Below are 13,119 nucleotides of genomic sequence, written 5' to 3' on the forward strand. Positions count from 1 at the left end.
TGAATTTTTAAACACTTGATATGTGTAAAATAAAATTTAAAAAAAAAATTAAATTTATTGAAAGTGAAGCTTCTTTGAAATAGGAATAATTACACAATAATTGCCTTAAGACTCACAATTTCGATTTAAAAAATATATTGATATCATTTTTTCATCAGTCTTGGTGAGCAGAACCCAGAAGTGGTGGTTTTCCATTTTTTTTGACATTTAAGGTACGGCCTCGAAAGTTGTGTTCTGATTTCGAACCTCAAAAAGACAAGATGAGAATTCCAGTCACTTCTCCCCCTCAAATTCATTCCCTAATATGTCTTAAAATTTGAACAAAACACGCGAATGTAAATTATTTCGAAATTTCGAGTCATTATGGAGCCTCCAGCGCGATTTTCGATTTATCCAGAATTTTAAAACTTTTCCGGAAGGCGTGAAAAACAATTTGGGTACCTAGCAAAAAATTTAGCTGTGGCTTTTCTTCGACCTGTTTGAAGAATTTATTCACATTTGAGCCGAATTACAGGCGGACACCTCAAGTTCGTTTTTTTGACCAGAATAAGTAACCTATTTAAGTATGAGGAAAAAATTCAAAAAATCAATTTTTTTTCTGTTTGTAGGAACATTTTTGAAATTTGAGCAAATGGTGGTATCTAAATTGCGTTAAAGATTATCTTTAGCTTAAATAAATTCAACCTATCAGATTAGGAGTTCTACGATGAAATTTTTTTGGAAAAAAATGCGTCTCTTTTATTATGAAAAAATGAAAAATCACGAAAAAAAACACCCACAATTTTTATAAAAATGTTCAAAATTGGTGAAAAGTATAAAAATTTTTACTCCATCAAAAAGTTTGATCAAAAATATTTTTTGGGGTTAAAACAGTAGAATACTTTCTCTTTAAACCACACTTCAAAAAAATTATCAATATTTCGATTTTTCAAAAATTTTCAGGGCCAGATTTTAAGATCTGGGTAGATCTACAAGAACATTGAAAATGCACACTCCGATTTGGATGAAACCAATGTCCTAAAACCCTCTAAGGTAACAAAAAACAATCAAGAGCTGAAGCTCATTTTAGAATTTTTGAAAATTTATAAAATGAAAAAAAAACTTTTCAGCGCAATTTTTCAGATTTTTCACAATTTTTTTTATATAAAAACGAACCCGGGTGAATAAATACTCCATTTCAACCTCCCCCCTCAACTTATTTCAAAAACCACCAGTTTTAGATTTTTCCGAAGCCTCCGGCGAGTTTTCAATTTTCTTCAGAAAATTCAAATTGCTTTGGAAAGTTCAAAAAAACAATTAAAAAAATCATTCAAATTATTTTTAAAAATTTTAAAAACTTCAAAATTTCTGAATAAAATAAAAAACTTGTTGGAAGATTCAAAATGGTTAAATTGTCAGTGTTTTCGAGTACGTCGATCATCGGTCCTTCTGCATTGCAAACTTCTTTGAGGCTTCAGAATGGCTCAAAACTGGCGGCTTTCGAAATTGGTGAAGGGAGGGGGGGATCCAATGAATCGAAATGAAGTATTTATTCACGATAGGTAACTCCATAATTTCAGTTTTCACGAAAATTTCAACTCATTTAGAGTCGTTGAACAGAAAACTTGAACTTTTCAACACATTACAATGATTTGAAGGGAATTTGAAGTTTCTGAAATGATCGATTTCGTGCTGGATGCTCTAAAATGACTAGAAATTTAATTATTAACAATGAATCTGGAAGGTCAATATTTGGTAAATAACCAAAATTTCAAAATTGCAAACCTAATTATCAGCCTGATTTTAAAAATTCTAATTTTTGAAAAATACCAATTAAAATTTGAAAAACCAACTTCGACGGCTAAAATTCATTTTTTTTGACACGCTCTTTTCAATTGAATCAGAATTTTTCACATCGAAACCAAAAATTTTAAAAATTCACTGGGCTGAATAATAAAAATAATTAGCATATTAGTATGTATATTCACCATCTGATAATTTAAACATTTCTGGTCCTAGATCTTCGAAATACTCGTGGTGCATTGCATCAGTTGCTGAGGTTCTTTTCTTGGCATCATACTGCAAACACAGAAAACAAAAAATTAAAACACTTCACTCGATACTCAAATTGAAAAACATAAAAAAAATAGATATAACATTCAATTCGTACCAATAAGAATTTCTCTAATAAATCAATGGCAGTTTGATCTAATCGAGGAACTTTCGACCATAACGATTCTTTAGCGAATTCTGGAAACGTTGAAGGTATTTCGAGCTGAGGCCAGCAGTCTTTCGTTGGTGTTCCTAATACGCTAAATATTAATCGTAACTGATCTTCTACTGAAGAACCCGGAAATAGTGGTCGTCCGTTGACCATTTCGAAGAAAATGCATCCGACTCCCCTGCACATAATAAAATCAAACATCGATATAGTTCATGAATTACTCATTAAAATAATATTTCGTGTATCACAATAATATAGTTTCAATGACTCAAAAATAATAATTTTTTTTCTCAAGTTTTTCTAATAAATTACGAGAATACTTGAAAATACAACCCAGGATATGATCTAATCGTAAGAAAACAAAATCACACATCTTGAAAGTATTTTTTTCATTTATTCGTATAGTATAGTTGGTATTTCGATGCACTTTTATAGTACATATACAAAGAATGACTCGTACTGAAAACAATCTCTAAACAATAGACCCTTTCTACTCGTGTTTGTTTAGTTTATTTTTTTTAACGCATTTTTTCCTACTTATAAAAATGTACCCGGGCCCACGCTAAATAAAGAACAATGTCACAAACAAACGGAAATAACAAAACTCGAGATACGAAAAACAGTATAAAAATGGACCCTTACCACATATCAATCTGCGTTGAATACTGTCTACTGCCCAACAGAACATCGGGTGGTCGATACCATAATGTAACTACTTCATTTGAGTATGTATTCGTTGGCACTGATTTGGCTCGAGCTAAACCGAAGTCACCCAGCTGCAAAAATAACAACGAATTTAAAAATCATTCGAGTTGAAAAATGCATTATTGCAACGACCAATATTTTACAGTTCAGTTGGTTTAAATTTTTAAATAAACACAGACTTACCTTTAATTCACCTTTATCATTAATTAGTAAATTTTGCGGTTTTAAATCTCGATGTAAAATTCGTCTTCTATGGCAATAGGCTAATCCTCTCAGTAATTGAAATAGGAACAACTGAAAAACGAAAACAAAACACGAGATGGTTAGATTTAGATAAATCAAAAATTAAAATACGAGATATAAAAAATAAATTCGACTATGATTAAATTCAAATTTATATTGAGAAAGGCAAAGTTGAAGGAGAAGGGACAATGATTCAGAACTCACATTTCTGAAAGGCCAAATTTTTGTTATCTGTCGAATCACAGAAGACTGACAAAGAATTTTAATTTTTGAAGCAGAAATTCAAAAAAAAAGTCGATTATTATATCACACTGTTTCTTCAACTCACAATTGAAGGCAAAATCAAAGCCTCGATTTTATGAAAGAGCATGGTTTGAAACCCCATGATCAAAATTTCAGCTGTCCAAATTGATTTTTCGATTTTTGGAGAATTTTTGAAAATTCAAAATTGACCATTTTCGGCTATTCATACTCTTTATAAAAAAAAAAAAAAAAGATAACTCCCCTAAACCAAATTCCACCATTTCAGGTCATTCTAGAGCCACCAGCGTGATGTTCGATTTTCTAAAAGTTTTTTAATAAATTCTTCCAGAAAGCGAAAAAATTCGTGAGGAAATTTGCACGAATAGCTTTGACTACGAGTAGTTTAAAATCAACTCTCCAAATCCGGATTCCATAAATTCGAGTTATTTTGGAGCCTCCAGCGCAATTTTGGATTTCTCCAGAACTTTAAAATTTCTCCAGAAGGCGTGAAAGTGAATTAGGGCAGCTGAAAATCCAGCTTTAGCTTCTTCTGGACCCATTTAACGAGTTCATCCGCATTTAGCCCCATTTTTAGGAAGATACCTCACGTGTGTTTTTTGACCATGAATATTTTTACCCGATGATAACTGGAGAAAGCTGGTCAAAAAGTCCCCTTCGATGTGTTCGTCTCCAAGTCGACTCAAATTTTGGATAAATTCTTCAAACACGTCATTGAGAATAAGCCACAACTCGAATTTCTGCTGTCCAAATTGATTTCCATGTTTTTTGGAGAAATCGAAAATCGAACTAGAGCCTCCAGAAAGACCGGAAATGATGAAATTCGGTTCGAGAGAGTCTATATCAGTTTCAGGATTAATTTCCATTATTTTTACTTGATTAATAGATATTTTTTTGAAAAATTGCATAAATCGCCAAAAATGGTCAATTTTGAATTTTCAAAAATTCGCCAAAAATCGAAAAAACAATAATTCGAACAGCTGAAATTTTGACTGTGGAAGTTTCAGTCATTGCACTTTTCAGAAATCACGACCTCGTTCAAATCAGAGACGAACACCTCGAAAAAAATTCTTTGTGAGATAATCCTATTCTTGCACTTTGAATAAAATGGTTAAAAATTTACTTTTGAACAGGCATCCCTGGAATCTCAAAATAACCCTCTAAAAGGGTCGAGACTCGAGAGGTTACTTAATTATCACCAACTAAAGCTGTAGGGTGCTTCTGCTTGGTTCATTTTTGACCCTCACAGAGCAATTTGAAATTTCTGAAGAAAATTCAAAACTCGCTGGAGGCTCTAATAAAATGACCGGAAACTGGTGTTTTTCGAAATTGAAGGGGTAACTTGAAGTAATCATTTACACAAGTTCACAAACAAATTATCAAAAAATTGAAAAAAATCAACACAGAAACAGATCTTTTGAATTTTCAAAATTTTCAAAAACTCTCCAAAAATTCCAAAATGAATTTTAGCATTTAAAATATGGTTATGGAGGTTTCAGAACATGCTCTTTCGATCTGGCTTGGCTTCGTTCAAATCGTAGAGTACCACTTCAAATAGCTCCCTAGTTAGTTCACCTTGTTTCTTGCATTATGCACCCTTGTTTCGAATTTTTTTGAAAATGAGAAACTGGAAGCTTTAAAGCACTTTTTCTTTACTCTTCTCATTTTGTTTTTGTAGATCATATTTTTTTCGAATCTGATAAGCCACATTTTTTGAAGACCATGAAAAATGATGAAATATAAATGTTGAGGCAAAAGCCAAGGTAAAACTCAAAACAACGCATACTGGTCCAGTTCAAACTAAACGACTCGTATTATTTACATTTTAATTGGACTTATTTATTTAGACAAAATTTATATTGTTCCGGTTCGAGCCTGAATTTTAGACCATTTTGATTAATCTCTCGATACAGGTTATAACAGTAATATTATTTAGTGTATTTGACCACATTATTCGACTAATAAACCTTCTCAAATCGTTCCAGTTCAAACCAGACTCGTAGGAATTAAATTCAAATGAAGTATTTTTCACTATAATAATATTTCGGTTCAGTTTTCAATTTCGTTCTAGTTCTTCTTTTTTTATCAGCCTATCATAAGTTCATAACAGTACGATATGTCCTATCAGGTCCTATCTGCCCGAGTGACAGACTGAAGAGGAAATTTCATCGATAGGAAATCAAGGAAAAAAACACAAAATCGAGACATCCTGATATTTTAACGATAAATTTACAACATGAGATAAACACTCATAAATGGAGTAGATCAGTTTTAGATATTCTCATTATGCCTTCAACTGACGTGTTTGACAAGAAATCAAATATACCTACATCCGGAGTAAATCATTGATAATTTAATCAAGAAACTTGTCAGCCATACCTATTCACAATCACACCCTTCAAATCTCAAAACAGAGATTCGGATACATATTACATAAAAAAGTCAAATTTCAAGTACAGGGCACTAATTTTAGGGATCATTTCACTCGTATTCGGTTCAGAATACCTCGTAATATCTCACATTACTTTCAATTTGAAAAAACAAAAAAAAAATCACATCTCTTCTTCCTGATTCTCATAACGCAAGCCACTCGTGGCGAACTCTCAACAGGGCAGTTTCACTTTCAACGAACAATTATCACACATCGCGGTATGCATTATTTGTTCGTACGTATACGTCGACAGTTCAGCATACCAATTGGAATTGCAATTGGTTGTACTCGTATGAAATGCTCGGTACGTTTCCATTTCGTACACTATATATTTTTATATGCCCTCGCACAAGCTCGCAACACTTCGCACAATAACCGCATTCAAAAACGCTAGTAGTACGTCGATCTCAATTTAGAAAATATCACGATGTCGCGTACGCAGTCGCGATGAGAGAGTCGCGTAATTCGTCAATCGTCATACGAACGAATTAAAACTAATCCGGGCTCGGTTATTTATTAATTAACACGAGAGCTCGACTCGTAACCATGAAATAAATCGCCATCATTGCAGAGTCCGTAATACCACTGCCTATACTGTGTACAGTGTGTAGGTCTAGTCTAGGTACCTTCATCTTTGAATATCCATTCGCATTAGTTGCTCACGGTCGTAATTACTCTTCTTTTATTTCGAATCTAACTCGTATTCTTTCGTTAATTCAGTCGCATATCGCATACTCGCAGTATTCCTATTTCCGCTCAATTTGCTGGTATATGAAGAAAATCCACGATGCAAATACTAATACAAATATGTGTGGACGTGAAGATACGAGTACCTATACTATAGTCTACCTACACATCACCACGTGGCTGTGTATTTTCTCAAATACGATGAGGTACAACATCGTACAATTAAATATCGCGCATTGTCGTGTCGTCGTATCGTGAGAAATTTTCCCTATCGTTTGTACACGCTCTTCTTTCTTCCTCCTTTTCTTACTCGATATTCGCATGTACCCATACCGTATACAGAGTGTCCTATTAAACACGTATTTCGCTTTAGATCAAGGTATAATTAGAAATTTTTTGTTTGATCGTCGATGAAAGTTTGAAAATTACGCCAGCCATTGATTCTTAAAATTATCATTTTTGAATAATTTGAAATAGGACGCCCTTCCAATTTCTAGGTAGTTTTACTAATTTCAGCGAAACACCTAAAAATATGTTCTCTCAATTTTGACGAAAATTGGTGAGAAAATTGACTTTGAATGGAAGACTACTCAAAAATATTTTTAAGCTTCATCGTCTTACAGGGAGCTGAATCAAGAGTCCTCAAAGTAGGGTCATTTTTGAAGAAAAGTGAGTTTTCCAGCCATTTTTGGATATTTTCAGCTTGAAGATTGGTGGGTCGTAATCATTTTGATTTTCTTATACATGTACATTTTAACGCGTTGTTTCATGGTCAAAAAGTTCTCAGCAGATTTAAATACCCGAATTGATGTTGTTTTTGCCATCATTCTAATAAAATTTTCAAAATTCATATTTTTTTCATTTATGTATTTTAGAGAATGTTTGAAAAAATTAAACCAAAAAAAAAAAAATAATCAGCACAATTTAATCGAGACGATCGTGAGTATAAAGTGAAGTAATTGGGCTATGTTGACGAGTTGAGCACGAATTCTGCATTAGGTTTTCCCAAAATGAAGTTTCAATGATTGAAAATGCCATGAAATTGATAAGAAGTCGAAATTTTTGCGATACGATCCACCAATTTTTAAGTTTAGTATTGTAAAGCACCAAAAGTGGTATTGAATTTCAAAGTTAGTGAGTCATGGATCGAGAGGTTCAGAAATTCAAATCACGCTATTTTGTTTTTATGCGATGAAAAGGAAGATGATTGGTGGCAAAAAAATCACTTTTTTTTCTTCAAAAATGATCCTACTTTGGGAACCACTGGCTCAACCGTCAGTTTTTTTAGTAGTTTCCCATTTGAAGAAATAAACTTCCTCTTGAATTTTCGTTGGAATCCAGGATATATTTTCAAAAGCTAGGATTCTGTTGATCAATTTTTTTGAAAATTGAACTTATAAAAATTCGCAGGAGGCTTTGAAACGGTTTTGAATTGTCACCAATCAATTCACAAGGAAGCGCCTCTTTCACTCAGACACTACTTTGGTGTTTTTTCAGCTGCCGAACAAAAAATTGTGGTTCCTGCTGGAATTTGAATGTGCCCAAACTCATTCAAAATTAGCTCAAGTTGATAAATTTAAAAAAAATCAAAATGACTGGCTATATTATTCCAAAAAAATACATTCCTGGTCACATTTTAATAATAAAGTCTGATTTTGACCTAAAAGTGAGAATAAAGTATATTTTGGGAACTCAATTTTTTCGAAAAAATGCCTCGAAATCGCGAAATGTACAGTTGGGCAGAAATAAGTCTAAGAATTCAATTTTTAGAGGAGCAGGGCACATTCCATATTTAACCATAATCGTCTTTTGTGGACTACTTCCAACTTGAGAAAGAATAATAAGTATTTATTGGGCTCAAATTTCTTCAAAAAAAATACCCTAAAATCTCGGGACGTGCATTTTTGATTTTTCAAGCTCAACATTTTTTTTTTCTAAATAATGCTTTAAAAACCCGAATCTTAGGAATAAACGCAACTACATACGAGTATACAACTCTAGGAATATTCCATCTAGGTTACGTTTTCACTACCATCGTGTTTTGAAGACCCCTCTTGAAATGGGCGAAGGGAAAAAAGTATTCTTCATTCTTGTACAATGTTTTTTTGAAAAATTTGGGCTCCCAAAAATACCATTTTTTCTATTTACGTGAAAACTCAGCCTCTAAAAATGAGACCACAATTCAAATGTGACCAGAAATTAGATTTTCACGAGATACTCGTAGTAAATGATCGATTGATTTCTTCGCATTTAATTTTATGCAATTTTTGAATAAAACTCAATTTCTAGACATTTAAAACCCTCCAGGACCCTTAATTTTCTGTTCAAGCAGCTGAAATGTTTTTTTTTGGGAGGGGGGAGCTACCTTAAAAGTCTTCATGCCTCTACAAAAAAAAAAATGACAGAAATCGGATTTAAAAATGGGATGGGAACCAAATTCCAGTTTTCTACCTTTTGAATAAAATTTTGATTTTCAGAATTCATCAAAATTAATTGAGAAAATGAAATTCGAAGTGTGAGATTTTGCAAATAATTTTTTTTAACAACTGTAATAAATCTTTCGTTAGATTAGAATCAAAGTATTTTTCTAAAAATATGTAAAATTACAGAGGAATATGAATCAATGTTGGATTTGAGAAGGGGAGAGAGTAGTCAGTCAAGTTTTAGTTCCTTTAAATTGAAAAGTACACAGAAGGTGTAAAATTGATAAGATTTTTCGAATACGTAGTACATATAAAACTACCTTAGGCTATAGCAAAATTATTATTTCCATCAGAAATGAAACTTGGTCATAAATTTTAAAAAATTAAACTGATGACAAATCATCATCAAACACTGAGATTCTTGGTAAAAATTCGTCAAATTTCAAAAACTTTTACATCATTCAAAATTTACCCAAATTTTTAAAATTTTCCAATTTCAAGAGGAACAAATTATTTTCACTCAGTTTTTCAATATTTGCCAGCTTTGTCCCTTTTTTCGATTTTAAATAGGAAGATGGATCAACTCCCAGGAGTTATATACCTTCACATCAATGTTTGAATTTTTTTTTGTTTTATGCGAAGGATGAGCACTTTGATTGAACCACCAAAATCCATATTAAACAATTGTTTTTTCGAAAATTTTCAAAACTTAAGTATCCCTTCACAAATTTTATGATAGAGATAGACATTTCCTTCGTGCATCGTTTCTTGTATTCTGCGTGTTCGATTAAACCCAATTATAAAATGTGGCAGATACTTTACAATGCATCCTACAATAAAGCACTGGTTACTGCATATTTACATTTTATCGTGAGTATACAGGGTGTCTCATTTTTCTCAGCGAATTACGTTTCAAAATAGCACTGGCAGAAAATAATTGTAAGCTTGAAGAGCATGAGGCTTCCATTAAAAATTGATAGAGCTTCAAATACATATTGCATTTTCAAAATTTTTACTATTATTATTTTTTTTTTTCAGAAAAAAGAAAAACTTTTTCACAAAATTCCACACACAAAAAAAGTTCTACAGCTCTCAAAACACGTCATAATTTTTTTTTTTTGGCTCATCCAGACCATCAAATATTTTTTCAACAATTTCAAATTAATTGGGATTTTTCAAAATTGACCCAAGATGAACAAAAATTGTACATGATTTTTTTTTTTCAAGTTATATCATACCTACAAATTTTTTATCTCAACTCAACAAATTTTTTGTGATTTTATTCTTGAAAAAAAAAATGTCGTTTTCAATTTTCCATTTCGCAGCCTTTTTTATGCACCTAAATATCTAAAAATCTGTACAAAAATCAAAGGAACTCGAAAACTGCAGATTTAAATTTTTTTCGACACCCCTGTCATTTAAAATCTCATACAGAGAACAATGAACATATTCATTAAAATTTCTTCATTCATCTCGATCTATCTCCACAAATTCTTTCGTCCAACACTGCTGTTTCCAATAACGAGGACACCCTGTATAAATAAACAAATATCTCCATCTTCACAATTTATACGTAACCAAATACTCTTCTAGTATTCATCACCTAAACGCTGACTATGTTTACCTAAGAGTATACCTAAGGCTTCCGGCTAAATGAATCGCCAACCCAGAAATTCTCATATTACGCTATTTTGCCTTCTTAACGTCTTTTTCTCTTCGCCTTTATTATGTACATATATACTCGCATAAGCACACATACTTATAATAAACGGAAGACCTTAAAAATCTATCGGAATTTACCTTCACATATAATACACGTATCGTATGCACTATAATATGCAGTCTATAGGTAGCCAGAGATATTATAATCTTCGATAAATTCTGTACTTACTTTAACATTGTATAAATTTAATACGTTCTCGCATTCATCCATATATTGTTTCAAATCTCTATCCAAGTATTCGAATACAAGCGTAAGTGATTTTTCTGTATGTATAATATCATGCAAGGTAACTGAAACAGAAACCAAATATTATCCAAACGAGATTCTACGTAAATAAATCCAACCCAAAGATCATTAAAATATCTACTTATACTCTACGTACCGATATTCGCGTGCCTTAATTCTTTCAACAATGACACTTCTCTGATTGCGGTACATGGAGCTCCTTCTTCGTGTTCTAGAATAATCTCTTTTAAAGCGACGAGCTTGTCGGTCAGTCGTGATTTACCTTTGTACACGGTCGCGTATGTACCCTGGGGAAGTAGAAAAAAAATCATTCGTTAATCCATCGAACGTGCGAATGTACTGCTGACATCACAAGAGTCTTAATAATTGGACAGATCGATCAGTTCTGTTAGACTGATATTTCAACCTAAGCCTGGGAAAAATCGTCCAAGGGGGCCACACTGAAAAAATCTGAAATTCGAAATGAAATGAAATTCGTATAAAAATATCCACCGCCCCCCCCTCCTCATCTCATCTCATCTACAGAAAAATATAATTTCAACAATTTTTCAAACCCTTTTAAAATTTCGAGTGATTTATCGTTGCATAATTTTCTACACCAAAAACAATATCTCGACGTAAACCAACTTCAAAACAGTTGTGACTGCGGAGAAAATTTATACTTTGGGAGAAAAAAAGCACACTCGATGCATTAAAAACTATACGCGATACAATATCTACAGGAAGTCGTCGAACAACATAATGGGTTGAACGTGCGATGAATGACATTCAACTCTTGGTGAACGTGCTCTTCTATAACTGGTAAATTTTAAAAACCAATAAAACCATGTATAGGGCAGAGGCAAGAAAACTCTCAACTTATATACCAAAACTTCCTAAACAAACACGCAAAATTCTCTTTAAAAATTTTTCCACTTTAGTCGAAACTAGGCCACATGTTTTTTTCCCCAAGCCAAGTGAAATAGTCAACAGAAGTTTCGAGTTCTGTGAGGTTCGTTAAATATGCCAATTTTCCTCCCTGCTCGAGTCGATAGTATATGTAAATAAAAAATTAACCCAACATACCTGTCCTAATTTACGCAATTTAATATAAGTCTCGGTTCTACCGAAGCCGATTTCCGATAGAGATTGACGACGTGAAGCTCGACTCAGTGGTCCCATGTATTCTGGGCTTTCTAATTGCTTCGTTATGAAAGACTCTGGTAAATGGAGATCAGTCGGTAGCGAAAGCCGTTTGTTTATGTCCTGCGAAAAAAAAACAGCAAAATAAACTCGTAAGAATTGAATCGAATAAATACCAATGAATAAAAAAAAAAGGTAACTTGATAGAGCTTTTTTATCACAATTATGACGTAACAATTGAGAGACTTATATTGGATTTTTTTTTCAAACATTCGATAGTACACGCGTGTTTATTATTAATAAAATATAAATACCTACGTAACACGTATATATAAAATATATAAGTATTCTTATTATATTCGTAGACTATACATCAAAGCGTCTATTATACTGTACAATTTCTTTTGTCAAGGTGAAACCTCTTTATAAACCAATTCGAAGGTATCCAATATTAAATGATATCAATTCATAGGACGCACGTGATGCCAAAATTATTCTATATCGTTCAAGCGATCGATTCAAGTATACACATGAATGATGGGCATCGAGATAACGAGAAAAACGAAAAAAGCTTTGGAATTTTTTTTGGACTGCGAGGGCATGAGAGAGAAGGTTATTGGGTAAAAATTGAAAATATTTTGATATATTTTTCAATGGAGAAAATGACAATTATTTCAACGACGTGACGCAACTTTTTTCTCATTTTCAATGTACGAGTAGCTATACTTTTTTCGAATTGGTAAAAAATTGAAAATTTCTATAGGTGTTTTTATGAATTATTCATTCATTATGATTTGAAACGTGATAGTTCTACGTATAATGAGAAAAAAATGACGAAGAATTGATGTCTGCAGTGTCCAGTTTTAGGCTCTGATAGCAATCAGCGACTTGACTAACCGACACAAGTTGGAATTAATGTTGTAAATATAAGAATCAGGCGTGGCTTGTCTAATGGGTCGAGGAAAAGCTCGATTTTGAAGTTGAAAAAAAAACATGAAAATACTTCGTGAATATTTTATGTACTTTATGGCTCGTTTGAAGAGTTTAGGGAGGGAAGAAGATGTGTTTCTCAGTG

The 13,119-nt window shown here is 32.6% G+C and overlaps 1 protein-coding gene across 3 annotated transcripts in view; it reads right to left on the reverse strand.

The window, feature by feature from the left end:
- The window catches only part of LOC135844582 (cyclin-dependent kinase 17-like), a 33,912-nt gene that overhangs the window by 1,275 nt on the left and 19,518 nt on the right, over positions 1–13,119 (reverse strand). For all 3 annotated transcript variants that reach the window (XM_065362815.1, XM_065362816.1, XM_065362817.1), the window contains 7 exons: positions 11,988–12,167; positions 11,059–11,209; positions 10,845–10,966; positions 3,092–3,202; positions 2,846–2,979; positions 2,150–2,381; positions 1,968–2,058 (listed from right to left, as the gene is read on the reverse strand). In XM_065362815.1, the coding sequence (XP_065218887.1) occupies positions 1,968–2,058; positions 2,150–2,381; positions 2,846–2,979; positions 3,092–3,202; positions 10,845–10,966; positions 11,059–11,209; positions 11,988–12,167 (1,021 nt within the window). The remainder of the gene's footprint in view (positions 1–1,967; positions 2,059–2,149; positions 2,382–2,845; positions 2,980–3,091; positions 3,203–10,844; positions 10,967–11,058; positions 11,210–11,987; positions 12,168–13,119) is intronic.

This window comes from Planococcus citri, chromosome 4 (genome assembly GCF_950023065.1).
Source record: "Planococcus citri chromosome 4, ihPlaCitr1.1, whole genome shotgun sequence".
Lineage (NCBI taxonomy): Eukaryota > Metazoa > Arthropoda > Insecta > Hemiptera > Pseudococcidae > Planococcus > Planococcus citri.